This window comes from Ambystoma mexicanum, chromosome 1p, assembly GCF_040938575.1.
Source record: "Ambystoma mexicanum isolate Mex_15411 chromosome 1p, UKY_AmexF1_1, whole genome shotgun sequence".
In the NCBI taxonomy this organism is placed as follows: Eukaryota; Metazoa; Chordata; class Amphibia; order Caudata; family Ambystomatidae; genus Ambystoma; species Ambystoma mexicanum.
In genome coordinates, this window is record NC_090921.1 from 971,024,961 (window position 1) to 971,039,224 (window position 14,264).

Consider the following 14,264-nt stretch of genomic DNA (forward strand, 5'->3'; position numbering starts at 1 on the left):
ATCTAGGTACACACATGCTTATACAGAGTGTATGCCTGCACCTATTCAGCTCTTAGGAGGTTCTTGAGCTTAAAATGCGAGTGCTCAGTAAACTCTTCATTTTCATCTTTACATGGAGTTCAGCACACCTCACAAGGAATCTTTCTCATTTTTTTATTTTCCCCATGACAGCAATCTATACCCCTCTCATGATGTGTATGTTTATTCTTTTATGCGCACATGTTACATGCAGTCACTTTGGAGGGCTTGATGAATTACATTATCAGTGATACTAGCTGTAGTCTTTCTACCCTTTACAGGCTTGTAGTTGCATCCCAGCTACATGTTATGCTCTACTTGAAAGTTCATTCACTTCCTCTGTATAAAACAACTCTGTTTCTCAAGACCCATGGTGTTTGCATCCGATATAGCAAACCGATCTATTCTTCAAAAGCCTAAAAGGTATTTCTGCCAAAATGATCAAATCTTCTTTGCTTCTTCAAGGTTGCTTGCAAGGGTGTGACTAATGGTTTGCACTCCAAAATGCTGCTGCCATTTTCAACCGATACTAGCTTTTAGCTTTCTTGGTAGAAACAACTTCCAATTTCCATAATCTTTCATATTTGAATGATTTCCACCACAAACTGTTAATGTGTATATGTCCTCATTATTAGTCAACTAAATCTTAACGTTGCATATTAGGTATGTTCCAAGTATGCTGGTATGCTCATATTCTCGTTTAAAAGTGGTGGGGTTCTAAATGCATGGCTTTTGTACACACCAAGGAGGGGAAAGGAAGCAAGCAGTGGGGGTACTTTTCACTTTCTAAAGGCAATATGGACATATTCCAACATTTGGATTACAACGGCCAGTATCCTCCAACCTTGAAGACCTAGGAAGGCAAAATGACCTTGACAGGATGAGGAATTGTATATAGTGTGCTCAATAAGCAACATACTCCCCTAAAGTTTCCATTAAGATAAAAACCAATACTTTACAGTGCAGTACACCGATAGTTCCAGAATCACTGCAGAGATCCCATTCATCCCCTCACGAAACACTGCTAAATGATTTTGAGGAAGACCTGATTGATATCCGATATCCGATATCCTCACAGCCCTTCAAATGCTAGTTTCTCTGAAAGCAACATCTCTACCTCCATTGTCAAAGCCATTGCCAGGAAATTTCTAAGACTGCTGCTACACAGCATCAATGCATTCCTCTCATAAGATATCTTTCTTCACTACCTCAAGACTTGCACAATACTCCCACTATTTAAGATGCCCACAGACCCGGAAAACTGGGCTATTTTCCACGCCATCTTGCACCTACCTTTCATTGAAAACGTAATTGTAAAGAAACATAATCCTCCAGCTACACAACCAGATCTTAGAACAAAACCTCATGATGAATGAATGAATGAATGAATGAATGAATGAATGAATGAGGTATTTATAAACACGCGCACAAAGTCCTAAATTGAATGTGTCATCATAACAGGTATAGTAGCCAGTCACATAGTGGTAGTAGCCCGTACGTCAGGACGGAGAATCCTTATTTAAAGAGATGTATTTTCAATGTTCCATCCATTAGCGTTTACAGAGATTTTTGTTCTTTTAACTTAGATTCCCTGCAAGAGTTAAAAGTTTGGTACTGCTGATATCAACCAGAACAGCTAAAAACTAAGGAGTTTATACCAGTTTATCTTTCTGATTATTTTTGAGTGCACATCTTTCTGTCTGTGAAATCATAACTTCTAGGGTGCAATGGTGTGGTCCAGTGTCAGTAAGGGCCTGATTCACTGATCGTTTTCCTATGGCAATGCGCCATTATAAAATACTTCCATGAATCAGGCCGTAAATGTGTGTAGCTGCTTGATACTAAAAATGAGCTTCATGTATCACGTTAAAATGTTATCACTGAACGAAATAACCTTTTAAAAATATTTATCGTAAATATTTTAGCCTGCAGCTTTGAAATGACTCCATGTGCAAATACTGGTTACCAAACCTGTATGTTTTTTTCCTAATAATTCTTATAGGAATCCTAAGAACGGCCTATTGTATGCCTAAATATATTAGTACTGGAAACAGACCTCTAACTGAAGGTTAGAAACCTTGGCTGTGTTTGGCATAGTGGCTTGGACTGTAGCGGCCATGTCTCAGCAAAAATACAGTCAGTTTTTTATAATATCCGTCTCCTTTGCCATGCACTGCACTATGTACTTGATCCCGACCGTGCGATAGTTGTGGGAGCCTTGGTTAACTCTACATTAGATTATGGCAACAGACTTCTGGCCAATGCCCCGGCTAAGCAGATCCATTGTCTGCAAAAAGCCCAGAATGCTGGGGTAAGATTGGTTTTTGGCGTCACCAAGAACACGCCAACCTCAGGCCTTCACCGGTCATTGCACTGATTAGCGGTGGAAGACCGCATTAAATTTAAAATTAGATGTTTGGTGTACAAATGTTTAAAAGGATTGGTGCCAATATAAATAAACTAAAGCAATATCGCCCGATTCGGGCCTTAAGGTTGGAAGACCAATACCTACTTATTATTCCTAGGACCAACTGTGTTTCTCAAGGAGAGTGTAGCTTTTCAGTCGCTGGGCCAAGACTATGGAATTGCCTCCCACTTGAACTAAGAAGGGCAAATTCCCTACAAATCTTCAGAGCAGGTTTAAAACCCTTCCTGTTCAAGTAGATGCGGTTAAATTTGTTGGCCTCTATGCTCCCTTATCAGCATTTACACCTTTTCATACTGCTGACCTTGTTCCAAGTTTTTTATTCCAACTTTGCCAGGATGCGATTTAGTTCGTTGTGTGCGCGATATAAATGTTTCAAATCAAATCAAGGCCTTTTGGTGTCTTCCAATGTAAAGCTGGTCAACTACAGTAGCTAAGTGAATTAATGATGTGGTCTCCCAAAATGCAGGTCTCAAATTTGACTAATACTGTGCTGCGTACTCAGCCTTTGGCCTTGCAAAGTCAACAATTACACGGTTCTATGTAATTTCATCTACAGTAATTACTTTGTGTCAATTTACTATGAAGTAATTACTTCAAAATGTTACTTCGAATTTTCCAGTCCCCCCCAAGTCCCTCTCGTTCCCCTTCATTACTACCCCACCACAAAAACCTCCCCACCCCCTTTTTTATCCCTTAGCCCTTAAATACCCGTTTTCTGTCGAAGTCATTTCGAAGTATCTAGTTCATAATGAAATTCCCACAAAGTATTTACTGTTGATGAATGAACAGGATACCCTTTGGAAAACATACACCTAAGTGTCTCTGCCAATCCCATAGAAGTAGAACCGCACTCTGGTCTCAGGACTTCTAACCTGCACTCATCATCACAACAGTTTTCACATCTTCCTCTCCTGCTATCCCACTAACATCACCATTCCCTCTTTCCTTACAGAGCCACGCACAGCGAAGTCATCAAGCATGGCAGAATGGTGATATGCAAGACCACTTGACAATACATCATTTTACAATTAAATTAGATCAACATAAAACTTGCTATTCACAGCTCTTTGAAATGGCAAGAGCTGCTATGCAAACATTATTATTTGAACAAAGAGCATACAATGACCTAAAGGGTTGCCATTAGAATGTCCTTTTAGATTCCTACTTGCTGTCCTGTAGGAAACGCAAGGATGATTTTGTACAGAGTTCTGCAATGGGTTACCTCCTCCCTAGCTAACATACACCAACATATCCAGGAGGACACCCTCAGATCCCATCAGCACCCCATAACCCACTGAGTCCCTTAATATTTTATCACCAGTCATTTCCAACCAATATATGGCCATTAGGTGAATGCCGGGTCAATCACATCATCAAGATACTTAAAAAGAAGATACTTCAATATGCCAGTGATACACAGCTGTACCAGAAGATCCACTGTGTTGATGGCAGTCATTAGTTGAAAGCTGGACGACTCATACAGGCCTAAACGTTGAGTGCCTATCCGAAGCCGAATACTATTTTACATTACAGAAAAGATTGTAGTTCAGGAGGATATCTTGCGCTCACACCATAGACTTGATCTAAGTTTTAAATGTTTACAAGTCCAACATCATTATTCATAAAGTCACTCCAAGTGTTCCTCCAATATGAATGTTTTTTTTTTATTTTTTTTTATTTGTTTTGGTTTATTCAAACCTTTACAAAGAGAAATATATACAAAAACAACAGATTTCATTAAACACAGATATCACAATGTACAGAAAACAGATTTCATTAAAGAAAAAACATTTCACAATACATTATTTATACATTTCAATTTCATTAAAATACAACATACAGAAATAACCTACTCCAATCCAAAATATATAACCACCTTGCAAGCTCATTGACCTTTTTAAACTATAACACATTCTGCATCATCCATTTAGGCACCAAAGGTTTATGTCAACATACAAATGTTTTTCAAAAATTTGTTGTCTTTTATTTTCAAGGCGATAGAAGAACCATGAAGCATTTCACACCACAGTTTATTTCTATCCACCCCGGCTGTATTATAGACAAAATGTGCAAAGCTTTCCAATCTCTTCTCACGAAGATTTGGACATTCCAGTAGTAAATGTTTTAGGGATTCACCTACGTCTTTTGATTTACAGAACTGACAAACTTCTGTCCCACAGGAGCTCAACCCCCGAATAAAGAGAATCTCATTTGTGCTTAAAACGTTAAATCTGAATCGCATGTAATAGTTTCGAAATTCTCTTGAAGGATATTTTTTCAGATATGTTTCCGGGTACGGACATAATTTTCAATATGACACACTTTCAGTGTATAGCTTCGAGTTTAGCAGAACTACATTGTTCTCCAACCAATCAAATGCATTAACAACCTCCTTCACTTTGTGTGGAAACTTGATAAGTGTATTTACCGATAGACCCAAATCAAGAAGTTTCTTCTCACAGTCATCTTTTAGATTAAGCATAAAATTTCCATTTGACGCATGTTTCAGATGAGCATAAATTGTGCCATTTTCAGCAACCAAATATTTTCTTACTAGAGCCAATTTTCTATTAAACATGATACTATTGAGTGATCGTAGACCAAGTTCGTAACTTATTAGCTCTAAAGGAATACAATTTGGAACATAGTATAGAACTTTTCGCCATATCATAGATTCCAGTTGGCGTAAAAAGGACCACGTGTTTTTAGAGAAAAATTCGCACCCATAGGACAATCTTGGCAACACCTTAAGCCTATAAAACAAGATGCAAGGTTCGAGAGTAAATTTGCCATATGTTCTTTCAATGCCTTTTATTTGGTTGAGAGCTACTTTTGCTTTTTGTATCAGTCTGGTCTTTATTACTTTACTGGAGTTACTGGAAAAAACATACCCCAACCAGATTACAACAGATTGGCTTTTGATTTTAGCACCATTACAGGTCCAATACGAGAAAAATGGAGTTGGACTTTTGCAGCCCACGTGAAAGATTATGGTTTTGCTCGGGTTAATTTTCAGTTTTCTTTCTTCAATAAACAAACCAAAATCATTTATAAGCTTTTGCAAGCCGATTTTTGTGCAGTCCATTAATAAAAAATCATCAGCATATGACACCCACCTAACAATTGAGCCTCCAATTTTGGGTCCAATTAGACCACTAGAATCCAAGGACCTGCCTGCATTAGACACATACAGATTAAAGAGTGTTGCAGCTAATCTGCAGCCCTGTTTAAGCCCATTCTTAGTGGGAATAATATCAGACATGTTTCCTTTGTTGTTTAGTCTGACTCTAATTGATGTTTCTGTATAAAGATGAATAATTATGTCTAACAGGTCTTTATCTATGCCTAACATTGACAAGGTTTTCCATAAAGTGGGCCTGTCAACGAGATCAAATGCGGAACTAAGGTCCAATATATAAACGCTTCATAGCTTTTTGTTTGACCGCACTCATTAACTCAACCATCAGCAGACCTCCAGCATCAGTACCTATGGCTTTACGAAAACCAATCTGCCTATAGTCAAGGATATTGTTGTTATCAATCCACATTTTCAGTTTTTCAAGTAGCATACCAGCAAAGATTTTTGACTCCACATTCATAAGTGAAATAGGGCGGTAATTTTTGGGACACAGACGATCACCTTTTCTTAAATAGAAGCAAAACATATGACACTTTCCAGTTATTTGGGATCTTTTTTTAAGGCAAATGTCCACAAATAAAAAATGTAGGATCTTAGACCACAGGTCACTATTGTTTTTTAGGTTGGCAAAAGATAATAGATTGGGACCCGGGGTGGAGGTAGACTTCGCTTTTTTAATTAGGCTTCTGATATTCAGAATGGATGTGTCCAATTGCCATACAGCATCTATGAAAACCTCAGACCACAAGCAATATTCCGGAGACTTACATAAAGAATCCAAGTACTTGGACCATACCCCAGCATCAATGGGGTTCAGTTGTAAACACTGTTGATTACTGTGGTCTTTATCTATTAAAGACCAAAAGCTGGTATTATTATTCCCATGCATGGTCTTTAACATTGCCTCTCCAGCTTTTTGAGCCAGCCCGCCTTTGATACTCTTGATCCAGTTCTTATATTTTTGTTTACATTGCCTAATTTTTAGACTCCTCTCTGATTCCCCCATATCTTTTCTCTTTATATTTCTGATATGTTTTCTCAAAGTGATCTTTTCCTTTTTTACAGTCTCAGCAAATGTATGTGTGTGCATTTTAATTGATTCTGTCTTATCACTTCTGAGCACCTTGCTACAATGTAGGATACCTTCAATATAATCACCAAAATTATCGACCGAGTAGCAGATCAACTTTTTCTCATAGTTTGAATATGCAAAGTCCTGTGAAAAAATGTAGTTAACCTTTTCCATTTTACCACGATTCCATTTTATATGTTTGCCATCATTAAATGCTTCAATTTGAATAGGAAAGGACATGGTTTCATTATTACCCTTACTCCAAGGGAGTTCCAGCTTTAGCATTGCATGATCACTATTACAATTTTCTATTGCTTCCAGCTTTTTACAGTACAGTTTCTCATGAGTGGTCACAAATATATAATCTAGTATGGAACATGACCCACGAGCAGCCCAAGTAGGCATGATATTGTAGACTGGTTCCATGCCCCAACTCTTTCCAAAATCCAACCATTGACAACCTCTAGTTTTTTTACTATCCAGATTGGATGAAAAGGCACATATCTGGTACTGTTCAGCTTTTGTAGGTGAACAATCCGCATTCAGATCCCCTGCAAGCAAAATAAAACCTTGTGGGTATGAATACAGCCAGATACATATCTCTTCATTTAGATAGACAAAAAACTCCTGTAGTTCACATCTATTCTCATTACATGTATTCCAATATACGTCGAACATCAACAAATGAGCAATTCCAGCCTCTGTTACCAATTCAAAACTAGCTCTTATGGCACAATCCAGTACAAAAGAACTATCCAGAAGTTTAATACACGTATCAATTCTATAAGCCAGCAGCAAACCACCACTTGGTCTACCTCTATCTTTTTTTTTTGCAGCTAATCCTAGGGTATTAAAACCATTAATGTACAAGCCAGAGGTGACCCAGGTTTCTTGCAACAAGACAAAATCATATTCATTAAATTTCACACATTGCACAGTGTCTAACAAAAGATGTTTATATCCCCTTGTATTCCATAATACAATTTGGAAATAAGACCTTGTGCTAAAGTGGTTTAGGGACCGATTTCAGTTGTGCAATGGATTCTCGTAAGGACAGTGCAAGCCAACGCCACTCTTGCATGTCCTTTAAACAGGACTTAGCTTCATTGATAGCCACCATCCCTTCATTTTGTATTAGAGGTAATTCAGATGTTCTAATCTCGGGAGTTCCATTGTACATTGGCAGCTTAGAGTTGACAGAATTATTGTAAGGTATAACATCGAAGCCTCTCCTCTGTAAGGAGCCTACCTATGAATGTTTTTAATTCTTCTAGAGAAGAACACAGCCCATGTACACTCCCTATATCTCTTAAATTTGATCTCAATGTCAAATGATCACACTTGATCTTATGTTGAAAATTCAGAGTTCCAATCCTGTGCGGATGAGTCTATTGAGTCAAATGAGTATTGGAAATTCCTGCAGTCTTATAATTGTGAGTTCCAGGCTCCAAAATTCAAAAATCACCATTTACTGGGCTTGATCCCAATCTATGTTCATCTAGCTTCACAAAAAGGGGGCCTTCTTGAGAACGACTGGTGGTCGAAACACATGTCGGCTGTGTTTTTCTCTAGAAGAATTAAAAACATTCATTTTGAAGGAACACTTGGAGTGACTTTATGAATAATGATGTTGGACTTGTAAAAATGTAAAACTTAGATCAAGTGTATGGTATGAGCGCAAGATATCCTCCCGAACTACAATCTTTTCTGTTTACTTGCTACAAGCTCTGTGGGAAGCTTGAGGGAAGACTATTACTTGCTGCCGACCTTTCTTTTAGGTTTTAAGAGTGGTAAATAGCGCACGCAATCCAATAGCGATCGCACAAAGAAACTGCTATTTTACATTACACTATAGTATTTTACATTAATTTTAGACGGATCAGACCTACTAAACTTACTTTGAAGTACCACTCTGAGATGCAGCTTCTACTTGGAGCCTCAGGACTATTGTTATTCAACAAGCCACATCAAACATGGACATTTCATCCCAGTTCCCACCTATCTGGGACAAAACAAACTGACCCACAACAGACCCCGTTTAGGGAACTTCCTGCCAGATAACATCAGATTGGTGATACCTTTAGATCTTCTAAATGAGACAAAATGAGATGAGGCCCTGCTACCTTAAATCGGGTGTGCCAACACTTGCACCTTATTATACATCTAAGAACTTTGCCGGGGAATAGGCTCACCCTTTCAGTAATGTATGCTTCTGATCCATCCGCATATTGAAGCGCATACTGCTCCGAATTGTTGAGATTCCACCTGTAGGGAGAAGTGCACATATCAGCAGGAATTCTCTTCTCATATCACCATTAACACAAGCAGAGCAAGCATCACAATATACCCACCACTGGGCTCTTCGAACCCCATTGCTGCCTTTAACAGGAATAGATATTTCCATTCAATAAAACACCATTTGCCTCATGGGGAATGCCAATCCTCAAATTGACCTAAATGTGTGCAGGAAGGTGGGAGACATGCAAGAAGAAGAGATGCACATGTGTTACCAAACACACTAAGAGGGTATTTAACGTAAACCGGAAATTGCATGCAGGAGACAACCTACGTTTTTACGTACATGCTGTGGGGTCCCCTGCATGCAATTTCTGTCACTCACAAAGCGGAGAGTAAAACTAAAGAATAAAATTAGGTGAAATCCTCTACACCCTCCCGGCTTTACGCTTTGCAGGCAGTGTTTTATAACGGATTCAAATGGAATCTGCCTGTTTATTAACAGGTGCCAATGGATATTGCAATCCATTGGTTTTACACCTGCATGAAAACCTCATGCAGGTGTAAAACTAAGTGCTCTCCTGAGATGGAGGAGGAAAGCAGAGAGGAGATGCTATCTCCGCTTTGCTGCCCTCCTATGCCTCGGTGAGGAAAGAAAAATTATCTAGTGCAGAAAATGAAAGAGTAAAACCAATTTTACACTTTCATTTTCTGCTCCACTTACTATAAAATGACTCCCTGAGTGTTTCTTAGAAATGAAAAGTTGTTAACTTCCAGCAACAGTCATTTTGCAGCTTGCTTCTGTTTCAGAGTGATAGACTTTGCACAGTTCACCATCTAGTGGTGGACCCAAAGCATTATTACCTATCCATCAAACTTAATGTTAGCATCGACCAGGGCGTATCCATAAAAGGTTATGGCATGCTCATGCTGCCACAATGCTCCTTTCAATTGAGGCCCTCTGCCGTTATTTTTGCCTGTGTATAGTTATAGAAAAGCTTTTGTGCATAGGAAAATCTTCTTGGCACTGAACATATTTTAAAATAATTTTCTAGATATAGTATTATTCACTGCAAACCTGTGAGTCATAGTACTGACTGTTCAAAGAGCTTTCTCACGGTCTCTCAAATCGCAGAAAATATATGAGAGAATATTTTGTTCTCTATACCCTTCTACAGGAAAGTTGGGTAGGGCACTTATAAATAAAACAGATACAAGTTGATAAAAGTCTATTACTTTCGTAGCCTATGCATCTGCTTTAGATTTACATACATTGCATACATCAGTGAGCAGCAGTCATACCTGGTGGTACATGTAGTTAAGACCAGTATTGAATACATTTCTCAGTCCTGTTTGTCCCACTTGTGTGACTGCTCTTGTTTGTGTATTGTGACAAATCAAGGGTTTTTGACCCTTCTTCTCAGGGGGGGGTCCCGCTTTGAGGCTAAGCAGGTGAGCCTGCACTGCAAGAACCCCTCTATGAGTATGGGCAAGTGGGACCTGTGATGATTTACGGGATCTCGTCACGTCTCCCCAGAGGGAAGCCCTTCCCTGTGAGGCTAGGGAGGCGAGCCTCTACCCAATTGTCCCCCTGGGGGTGGTAGGAAGCGGGACCTCACAGGGAAAGACTGCCCTATAAGGGGATAAGAACTCCCATTCCGTGAAGGAACTCCCAAACCCCTTTTCCCTTGGGACCAAGTCCCTGTCAGAAATCCCTGCTAAAGCTACTGTCAGTTATGCTAATGTCTATCCATTCTTTGATTAACCAATTAATAGAACCCAGATGTAGAAGAGCCAGAGAAGCATGCAGAGTAATAACAGGTTGCCTGACCATAGCACTGAGAAGAGTTGGCCCCAAGGAAGCAAAGATCACAGCAAGAAAAGTAAAGAAGGACTTTGACTTTACGTTGGGGAGGATCCAGGTACAAGAAATAGAGAGTGAGAAAGAACTGGCAAATGGAGAGAGCAGACAGCACGAAGCCAGCCCAGCCCGGGAAGTTCAAACCTGGGAACGTGAAGCTGCAGATGCGCTGATTCACCGTGGCAGGCACATCCAGGAACAATCGGAGTAGCACTGTAGGCGAGGCCAAGCTGCTGACCAGTGGAAGAAGGGAAGAGAAGCTAGAAGCGATGTGACCTCAGGGAGGTGGATCGTGTGGTCCTGCAATGTCGCCAGAGCCATGTGGGGCAAGTCTCTGCAGAGCCGCAAGGATGGAGCATGGAGCGCAGTGAGGAAAGAACGAGCAGTGAAGCAACGTGGGGCAGCCCATCACCCCAGGAAGATTGGTGACGCAGTCCTGATACACAAAAGATAACAGGAGTAGCAGGAGACCTGCTAGGTGCTTGGAGCAGCTCCAGAGTCAAGTGAGCCTCGGGAGTGAGCTCCGTCGTCACAGTAGTGACCTTCAGAGAACCAACAGCCAAGAAAGCCTCAGGAGTAATCTCCCTCATCACAGTAGTGATACAGAGAGAACTAAGAGTCAAGAAAGCTTCAGAAGTAATCTCCCAAGGTCACAGTAGTGATACCCAAAGAACCAAGAGTCGAGAAAGCCTCAGGAGCAATCTCCCTTGTCACATTAGTGATACCCAGAGAACCAAGAGTCAAGAAAGCCTTGGGCATAATCTCCCTCCTCACAGTAATGATACCCAGAGAACCAAGAGTCAAGAAAGCCTCTACAGTAATCTCCCTAGTCACAGTAGGATACCCAGAGAACCAAGGGTTAAGAAAGCCTATGGAGTAATCACCCTCATCATAGTAGTGATATCGAGAGAATTGAGAGTCAAGAGTGCATCAGGAGGAATCTCCCTCATCTCAGTAGTGATACCCACAGAACCAAGAGCCAAGAATGCCCCAGGAGCAATGTATCTCATCACAGTAGTGACATTCAGAGAACCAAGAGTCAAGAAAGCCTCAGGAGTCATTTTCCTCATCACAGTAGTGATATCCAGAGAATCAGGAGTCAGGAGTACATAGGGGGGAAACTCCCTCATCATAGTGGTAATCTAGTTAAGTTTAAAGACAACACTAGACAAAAAGAGCTCTATGGAAATCTTCATAACATCAAAGAACAGGGAAGAATTGCTGGAATTTGAAAGCAAGCTTTCAGAAGCCCCTGGGAAGAAGTGAAGAGATTTGTGTGGACTATTGCTAAAACATTTCCCAAGACAGCCCTCAAGGTGGTGCGAGGTGGGTCAGGAGAAGGGAGTCATTCTCCTGACCACACTCTCTTTGTTGAATCAGAAGCTAGTGCAAAAGATTGTTGGACAAGAGATAAGGGCTGAGCCGGTCACCAGGAGAAGGGAGTCATTCTCCTGATATTACTTTCATTTGGATCCTGAACCCTTTTGTAAAATTGTGGTAGGATTAGAGTACGTTTTTAGAGAGATGACGGACACTTTGCATCCTGACGACAAGCACCAGAGTTGATATTTGTGTAGGTAGGGATAACCCTTTGGAAATAGGGAGAGGTAGTACCTTTTTTTATCTTTACAAATAAACTTGTTTAAACATGCCTGCCCTTTGTCCGACTCCTTACTCCACTTCACCACAGACCTCAATGGGAATGACGCCCACATAGGGGACAAGGACTCCCATTGCGAGGAAGAATTCCCTAGACTCAATACCCTATCTGGCCATATGGGGCTACCTGCGATCAAGACTAATCTGTCATCCTTATGTTTGGCTTCAGGCAATGTGGGAACAAAACAGCCATACCAAAGAAAAGGAGATGCTGCTTTAAAAAGAGAACTGTATTTAACTGGGACAACTAGCTCTTGTGAGGAGAGGGAGTATGGTACGCAGGGCAAGCCCCCTTACGTGATTACACCTTGGGAGAGGTGGAGCAGAACAAAGTCGCAGAGACCACAATTTTTGGAAAGTCGAGAAACGCCAGAGTGAGATGCCGGAGAGCCGACGAATGCAGCAATGGGAGAACTGTTGCCCTAACTGGGACCGAAGATCTGTGGAAGGTGGTGGCATGACCACGGCTGCTTCGTGATGGGCGGGACGCCCAACAAACAATGCAGAGACCACCGTAGAAGGGAGTACGGACAGCCACTTGCATGGAAAGCACTCAGAGGAGCCAAGAATGCTATGCCGGCGAAACCAGGAAGAGAGAAGAGGAACCGAGAAGCCAAATTCCTCTGCATCGGAAAAGGTACCAGGGAGAATGGGAGAATTGCTAAAACATATCCCAAGACAGCCCCCAAGGTGGTGCGAGGTGGGTCAGGAGAAGGGAGTCATTCTCCTGACAACACTCTCTTTGTTGAATCAGAAGCTAGTGCAAAAGATTGTTGGAAAAGAGATAAGGGCTGAGCCAGTCACCAGGAGAAGGGAGTCATTCTCCTGATATTACTTTCATTTGGATCCTGAACCCTTTTGTAAAATTGAGGTAGGATTAGAGTATGTTTTTGGACAGACGACGGACACTTTGCATCCTGACATCAAGCACCAGAATTGATATTTGTGTAGGTAGGGATAACCCTTTGGAAATAGGGAGAGGTAGTACCTTTTTTTATCTTTACAAATAAAACTTGTTTAAACATGCCTGCCCTTTGTCCGACACCTTACTCCACTTCACCACAGACCTCAATGGGAGTGACGCCCACATAGGGGACAAGGACTCCCATTGCAAGGAAGAATTCCCTAGACTCAATACCCTATCTGGCCATATGGGGCTACCTGCGATCAAGACTAATCTGTCATCCTTATGTTTGGCTTCAGGCAATGTGGGAACAAAACAGCCATACCAAAGAAAAGGAGATGCTGCTTTAAAAAGAGAACTGTATATAACTGGGACGACTAGCTCTTGTGAGGAGAGAGAGTATGGTACGCAGGGCAAGCCCCCTTACGTGATTACAACTTGGGAGAGGTGGAGCAGAACAAAGTCGCAGAGACCACAACTTTTGGAAAGTCGAGGAACGCCAGAGTGAGATGCCGGAGAGCCGACGAATGCAGCAATGGGAGAACCGTTGCCCTAACTGGGACCGAAGATCTGTGGAAGGTGGTGGTATGACCACGGCTGCTTCGTGATGGGCCGGACGGCCAACAAACAATGCAGAGACCACCGTAGAAGGGAGTACGGATGGCCACTTGCATGGACAGCACTCAGAGGAGCCAAGAATGCTACGCCGGCGAAACCAGGAAGAGAGAAGAGGAACCGAGAAGCCGAATTCCCCTGCATCGGAAAAGGTACCGGGGAGAATGGGAGAGGCGTGAGGCCGATGGGGCAACATTTTCAAAGGAGCGAAAAATCTCAAAGTCACAAATATGAAAGTCGAACATTAAGTAAGCAGAATTGGAGATATCTGAAATCCATACAAAACGTTACGAATAACGCCTTTTGGGAAATGGATGAAAAGTGGAAGCATAT

General features: G+C 41.3%; 1 protein-coding gene across 3 annotated transcripts in view; it reads right to left on the reverse strand.

Moving 5' to 3' along the window:
• ELMO3 (engulfment and cell motility 3) overlaps nucleotides 1-14,264 on the reverse strand; it is a 593,731-nt gene that overhangs the window by 306,230 nt on the left and 273,237 nt on the right. For all 3 annotated transcript variants that reach the window (XM_069653870.1, XM_069653880.1, XM_069653889.1), the window contains one exon: nucleotides 8,850-8,922. In XM_069653870.1, the coding sequence (XP_069509971.1) occupies nucleotides 8,850-8,922 (73 nt within the window). The remainder of the gene's footprint in view (nucleotides 1-8,849; nucleotides 8,923-14,264) is intronic.